The following is a 7392-nucleotide window of genomic DNA, read 5'->3' as shown; positions in this document are numbered from 1 at the left end:
TTTCAAATATATTGGTTTAATAATTAATCATTTTTATGTTCTAATGAACCGCGGCAGGCCTGATTGTGTTGAACATTTTCTTTTTCCTTTCTTTTTTTACGTAATTGAGAGACACGTTTTGCTTACTACGGCCATACAAAAGTTGCTTCTCGTCCTTTCTATGGGGTCCAGGATAACGCAATGAATATTTAAAATAGAACTAGCCATCTTCAGCCAATCGGTTACTTCAACCGAGACAACGTCACATTACGTAATTAATATTCAGAAGACCAGCCGTGCGTCCAACGTAAATTTGCTTACTGGGGGAGACGGCAGGAAAAGAGCGAGGATTAGACATGTGAAAAACATTTGCCTTATGTCCTTTTGAACATGTAATATTACCCCTCTCTCTTTTTTAGTAGTATAAACATTTTTTTTGGATTTCGCAGTGTTGTTGAATGTTTGAAATCCGCTTCTAGCGTATCAAGCTGGCATGGAAACGGTTAGGTGTGCTCCTGTGTTGTTGTTTATAAATATTTTAGTTTGCCGCTGACTGTCTAAATGTAGTTTTACTTGTCTTATTGGGCTGTTTTATGTGCTTTGAACCATAATAATAAATAATTTCTTCGCTAACTTTTCGACAGCACGTGGGAAAGTAAAGATTTACGCCTTACAATCGACTGTAAACTTACAGTTGCTATCGCTCTTACAAAACAGTGCTTGTGGTCCATAATAATCAGTATTTTGAGTCGTTTATCATGAAGTTGTTGCGTTTGTTGAATGTCATTGGTGTTTGTCCTAATCGGTTTATCCCTGTTTAACACAGAGCTGCCCTGATTCCCTTTGAAAGTAAGACTGATGATGACTGCACATATTTCACACATCACCTGTTTCACATGAGCACAGTGACAATGTGGAGATAGTGTGTTATTGGTGCGAGTTGCATTGCCATTAAATATATCATGGTATTCTTTCTAAAAGTTTGCAGACAAGACATTTGACTACACAGTATTTGTCTGTAACAGGATTGTTAATTGTAGCTCAACTTAATTTGTTCTTCCTTATTGTTCAACCACACAATGCACATTGTTTGGTATATTTGCAGTTCTTTTCACAGAAAAACATCTTATGTGCTTGATGGTTGGTTATTGATTGATTAGTTGATTGATTCCCCTGTCTTCCCATAGTAAACAGAATGGAGAACTCCTCTAAAGAAGAGTACACGATCCAGTCGTTTGATTTGGAGACACAGAAACTCCTCAAAACTGCCTTGAAAGGTCATTGTCCTTAATCTGCAGTGATTTTGCACGACGTATTTTACAGTTGGGCTCACGAATGTTGTTGTTGCTTCTCCCCTCTCAGATCCAGGTTCAGTTGACCTGGAAAAAGTGTCCAATGTAATAGTGGACCAGTCTCTGAAGGACCTGATCTTCAGCAGAGAGGCCGGACGCATCTGTTACACGATTGTCCAGGTAAATAAATGCACCACATGCTCATGTTTTTAATACAGAACACTTAAAAGTTTGCATTTTGCATTCTCTTCAATGTATAAAAATGCTCACATTTGTCTTGTAGTTTATTAGGATTGAGTTGTAATCAATTGACTCACTTGATTCAGGCAGAGGCCAAACAGACCAATGGGAATGTGTTTCGGCGTAACCTTCTGAACCGACTGCAGCAGGAATTCAAAGCCAGAGAAGAGATTCGGAAGAGATCCACTCAGGAGTGGGTTTGCCTTGTGTCCTTCATCTGCAACGTCTTTGACTACCTCAAGGTGAATAGCTGCCTTCTGTTTTAAAACTTAAAGGAATAGTTTACCCCAAAATGAAAATTTACTCGCCCTCAGGCTGTCCAAGATTTAGAGGAGTTTGATTCTTCATCAGAACAGATTTGGAGAAATTTAGCATTCCATCAGTTGTTGAGCAGTGGATGCTCTCCAGTGAATGGGTGCCGTCAGAATGAGAGTCAAAACAACTGATAAAAACATCAAAATAATCCACACCAATCCAGTCCATCAACTAAAATCTAGGGAAGCGAAAAGCTCCATGTTTATAAGAAACAAATCCATAATTAAGACATTTCTAACTTGAAAATTGTATTTCCGTAATCCATAAAATTGCATATGCAAATTTATTTGAAGTGCTTAATTTTGAACTTTCTTCTGTTTGCTGCAGGTGAACAACATGCCCATGATGGCCCTGGTGCACCCCGTCTATGACTGTTTGTTCAGACTGGCCCAATCTGATGCCCTGAAGAACGAGGAGGAGGTGAATCTTCAGCATTATTACTGGTTGATCGAACTGGATAGACTTAATAGAGTAAATTAGTAATGGATCACAAAATCCCTCTCTCTGTCTCTCAGGTGGACTGTCTGGTGTTACAGTTGCATCGTATTGGAGATCAGCTGGAGAAGATGAACCTGCAGCTCATGGATGAGCTGTTCAATCTCCTGAGGGATGGATTTCTCCTGCAGGAGGACCTGAGCTCCATGGGTCGCCTGCTCCTGCTCGAGATCCTTGAGTTTCGTGCAGGAGGCTGGACTCTCGACGAAACGGCTCAGAAATACTACTACAGCGAAGTGACAGACTGAGGCCTCCACCAATCAGAGAAACAAGAAATTCTTACATTAACCTTTGATGAAGGCTTGGAGATTCACTAGGCATTTATCACGATTTGTCAAAGTTCGTTGCAGTACTGGGTTTTGGTTTTGTTGTGGTTTTTGAAGTTGACTTGAAGTGACATGAAGTTGATCATATTTTTAATACTTTTTTAATACTCATTCCTGGTTTAATATAGTTTTATTCATTCATATTATTAGAAAAAAAAACACAATTCATAATTTATTTAGAGCAAAGTTTTATAACTTTATCATCTCTGAAATGACACCCAAGGCCACTTGGGGTTTAATCAGTGGGTGCTGGTAGCATTTCCCCAATTAGCAGTTTTTTTCCAATCTGCAAATAATAGCCCATGTTGTAATGTTAGAAATATGTCCCAGCATTCCCCAGGACAAAATAATAATATGTGCGATAATGCAGTTCATTCATGGTTAAACATACTTTTTAATCAAGTAGAAAAATAGTAGAAAGTTATAGAAAAAAGCTTTAAAGCTTTTTTTGGCTATAAATCACAGTATATTTAGTTATCGTTGGTCACAGATCTTAAGACATTGTAGTTAATCAGTTTGAAAGTGAATGAAGTTGAAGTACATCTCCGTTTGATCATTGAAGTGCCAGAATAGGAGCATTACAATCATGATTCATTTTATTTAGGTCTTCTATTAGTGTCAAGGGCTGTAATCTAAACACTAGAGATGATTAGATGGATTTATTTAATAGAGATGGAGGGATATATTTAATATTTTTTTAAGTATTTTATTTTCTTAAATAAGCTAACAAGTTATATTTGCTTCTGTAGAAGAACAGCTGTTTCTATTGTATAGAAATATTACTTTACTTCATATATTTGTTGTTTTTAATGAACCAGAAACGGTTTATAAGAGTCATATTTAAATATAATGTTTCCTTACAAGCTAATATTTTTATACTACTAAAAGAAGAGTGAATGTATATCAAAAAAACTTCTACAGGCAAGCTTGCATAAATTCACACAGTTACGTTAATATTTATTTTTTCTTATTATTAATTCATTTCAATCTGATGAGATCCACTGGTCTGAAATGTTAACATGTAGTCAGGTGATATGACTAAATGTTGTATTTGAAAGTCAAAAATGAAGCTTCTGTGCAGTTGTTTCAGCCTCACTGATTCCTCAGGCCAAACCAGTGACTTGTATAGTTGTTTTCAATAAAGAAACTATTAATTATTTTTAAGCACAAGATTACGAGTCTGTACTGGAAAAAAAAGTGTTGTAGATTTTTTTTGTAACACTTTTCAACTTGTTAAAAAATCCTTGGCAAAAATGGAAATGTGACTTTTGATAGGTTTATTTACTTTTACACGAAGACGAGATAAGATACTTTGTCATGTCCTTTTTTGAGATGCCCATCCATCCCAAACTCCTGATGCTGTCACGTCTGTGGGTGAACTAGGAGTGCAGACGTCCTCTCTCTACCACCAGCGGTAGTGTGCATATGCCCTGTTGGCTTCGGCCATCTTGTGAAGGTCGTGTTTGCGTTTCACTACATTTCCCTCGTTAGCGAAGGCGGCCAGCAGTTCCTGCGAGAGTTTCTCGTACATGTGTGTTCGACGGTGCTTGTTGTCTCTGCATTCTGTGATCAGCCACTTAATGGCCAGAAAACGCCGTCGATTATCTGTGAGAGGAACGGGCACCTGCAGGAACGGAGTACAATTAAATATTACATCTGTCTTTCCTCTTGCTCAACCGAACTGTTCGTTGTATGGGAAAGATCTGATTTTGAAAACTAATTTTGTTTTACAGAAGATCAGTCATATAATGATAATGTTGATAAATGATGATTTTCACTTTTTGAATGAAAAAATGGCCAAGTGTTGGCCATTTGCTAATCCACTGATTAAACACTAATTCTGAGTTACTTATCTACAAACATCTGACTAGATTCTCTCAAGAGTTGTGAAATGAATATTAAAGTTTGTTCACTGACCTGATAAGATTTGCCTCCTTTCTGGACACTGGCCAGTCCAATGATGGGTTTGCAGTTCTCTAGAGCCTGCTGGAAGACGGTGTATGGATTACACTCGATCTCTTCTCTCTTAGCTGCTGGAGATTTGTGGTATTTCTCCACCTGTTTTCTCTTTATGGTCTCCAGCGTCTACACAGACACAGAATATCCAAGCAGAAATTATGTTGAGACTCATAGAAACAACTTTTTAATACTTGTGTAAGATGTCTCTTATGCTAACAAGGCTGTTGTTTATAAATAAAAATTAATGGAAAAACTAGAAGATTTTATATCTTATATATCAATATATAGATTACAATTCAAAATAACTTCACCTGTCAGATACTGTAGAGTGTAATTTATTCCTGTGATGCAAAGATTAATATTCAGAATTATTACTCCAGTGTCACAAGATCTTCAGAAATCAATTTAAAAAAAAATAATAATAATCAAAAGACTGGAGGAATGCTGCTGAAAATACAGCTTTGATCACAGGAATAAATTACATTTGAAAATATATTTTAACAAAAGTTATTTTAAATGGTCCTAATATTTCGCAATATTACAGTTTTTACAGAATTTTTGGTGAAATAAAAGCAGCCTTGATGAGCAGTTAAAACTAATCACACCAAACGTTTGATCACTAGTGAGTGTGTAATGAGATTTGATAAAAACCTGTGTCATGATTCCTCTAGCAAGGATTTTGTTTCCATCTTCCATCATCATGTTGATGAACTTGCTGTTGAAGTAAAACAGATAATTTGTGCTTATGAAAGATCCATATACAGTGGGGTCCAAAATATTGGGACCACAGCAACGTTCAGATAGTAAGCATAAATAAGCAATCAACATACAATGGTTTTGGTTAAATTATTTTATATTCTAGATTTTCAGTGTATCTTTTGGCCCCCACTCGGTTTACATTCATGTCACAGAGCTATAATGTTTCTGAGCTCGTTCTGATGTTACCTGATCAGAGGGTCACTGAAAGCAGAGCTGGTGTCGCTGGACAGAGCTGCTTTGATCGGACTCACTGTTTTCAGTTCCTGCAGCTCTTTATCTTCAGGACTGAGCTCTGATTCTGGGACAACAGCATCTTTACTGGGATCAGGATCCAGATAGTATGGATTATACCGACTCCATCTCAACAAACACAGACTGAGAGACAGATGCAGAGTAGACGAACGTTACTCGATATGATTGTAACAGAGAAATCAGAAGAGTCGTGGACTGAGAAACACACTTATGCACATGGTTCAGTTTGCGATGAACAACATAGAATCAACGATAAATCATACAGATTATGAATTACACAGCAAAGCTAGTGTGACCTAGATCATATCTCGGACATTCCTGGCAAAAAAATAAATACAGAAAACTAGTTAAATGTACCTCGGTGTCCAAGGTTTCAGTAAATGTCTGACAGAGGCTGCCATCTTAAGGACCGTTTAATCGGGTTGTCTCAGATCAGCTTGGATGACCAAACTGTTACATCCACGGTTAGAGGACAAACACAAACACAGATCTCAGATCAGCGGTTAAACCAAACTCACTCTGACGCGACCGTGAAGGACCTCAAATGAAGGAATGCGTCCTAAAATATTGCCTGAGTAAAATCATGCCATTCCCTTGTGTCACGAAGGGCAAAAATTAGTTTTAGAGACCAAAATATTTTTTTGCACCAGGCTGTAAACATGTTTTTCTTGCTGTAAAGTTACGCATTTTAACCATATTAATTTTGGAGGGAAGATCGGGCGGCTAAATACATTTACAGCAACGACTATATTACAGCATTTTCCCGGCAAATATTAACGCGTATGAACTGATTACTATGTTTACTACACTTAAAGTGTGTTCTCTTTTCCTAAATACGATCCATAACATTACCGTTAACGGGATTCATTTCGGTATGGTTAACCCCTTCATCCTTCCCTAAACACAGGCTAAACCTTCCCTAAACATAAGTGTACTGTTAATAATAACCTACAGTATGTCTGTATACTAATAATATATATATATACACATAACGTTACATAAAAAAAAGTTATCTCCTAAGAACTAATTTGTCCTAATAAGAAGGTTTTAGGACAACTTTAGATTAATTTAAAATGATATATATATATATATATATATATATATATATATATATATATATATATATAGATAGATAGATAGATAGATAGATAGATAGATATGCACACACCCACACATGCATATGCACATATGTACATAAACACACATACTTTACATATAGTGAGTTTGTGTGTACACATATAGTATATATACACACACACACACACACACACACACACACACATATATATATATATATATATATATATATATATATATATATATATAATTAAATAAATGTTTATATAATATAGAGTAGTCGAAATTAGAAATGGATCAAAATAGTGAATCAAATTTGTCTTAAAACCTGCTTCTTAGGAATTGGCCAGCCACTTCGGACCAGACTTCTCCAGACGATAGATGGATGTTAGGGTCCCAGTTTTCTGCAGCTCAGAGCTGATGGTCCTGCTGGACATCTTCCGATTGCGAGGCAAGTAAGCATGATGTGCCTTTCATCTGCTGCAGTAAGTTTCTTTGGGTGACATTGCTGACCAGTCCTCAATTTCTTTGTGCTTCTTCAGCAGAGCTTGGGCAGCACATCTGAAGCAGTGCATCCGTCTTGAGTCTGGTTGCTGCGTCTTGCCATGGTATATGTTTTTTTTTTTTTTTAAGCTGAGTTCGGCTGTTCCTCACCCAGTTCTGTTAATGTTAATATTACTGTATATATTGTGTGTATT

At 36.7% G+C, this 7392-nt stretch overlaps 2 protein-coding genes across 6 annotated transcripts; one reads left to right on the top strand and one right to left on the bottom strand.

Moving 5' to 3' along the window:
- Nucleotides 1-237: 237 nt before the first annotated feature.
- On the top strand, nt 238-3817 carry LOC127953862 (MIF4G domain-containing protein B-like). Of its 5 annotated transcripts, XM_052553207.1 has the most exons (7): nt 255-371; nt 806-828; nt 1167-1256; nt 1342-1451; nt 1598-1753; nt 2154-2246; nt 2342-3817. In XM_052553207.1, exons 3-7 carry the CDS (start codon nt 1175-1177, stop codon nt 2567-2569), a joined length of 669 nt encoding a protein of 222 aa, XP_052409167.1. In that variant the 5' UTR covers nt 255-371; nt 806-828; nt 1167-1174; the 3' UTR covers nt 2570-3817. The 5 variants fall into 5 exon arrangements, with proteins under 5 accessions (XP_052409164.1, XP_052409167.1, XP_052409169.1 ...); XM_052553204.1 differs by lacking the exon at nt 806-828 and having other exon boundaries at nt 238-371; XM_052553209.1 differs by lacking the exons at nt 255-371; nt 806-828 and adding an exon at nt 464-486.
- Nucleotides 3818-3909: 92 nt separating this feature from the next.
- On the bottom strand, nt 3910-6139 carry mrps7 (mitochondrial ribosomal protein S7). The gene is made up of 5 exons (XM_052553203.1): nt 5975-6139; nt 5552-5740; nt 5258-5321; nt 4565-4732; nt 3910-4271 (listed from the first exon to the last, which is right to left on the bottom strand). Exons 1-5 carry the CDS (start codon nt 6016-6018, stop codon nt 4050-4052), a joined length of 687 nt encoding a protein of 228 aa, XP_052409163.1. The 5' UTR covers nt 6019-6139; the 3' UTR covers nt 3910-4049.
- Between the last annotated feature and the right edge of the window lie 1253 nt (nt 6140-7392).

The sequence above is a fragment of the Carassius gibelio genome, chromosome B3, assembly GCF_023724105.1.
Source record: "Carassius gibelio isolate Cgi1373 ecotype wild population from Czech Republic chromosome B3, carGib1.2-hapl.c, whole genome shotgun sequence".
Classification (NCBI taxonomy): domain Eukaryota; kingdom Metazoa; phylum Chordata; class Actinopteri; order Cypriniformes; family Cyprinidae; genus Carassius; species Carassius gibelio.
Note: the sequence above shows the minus strand (reverse complement) of the source record. Positions and strands in the feature narration are given on the sequence as shown.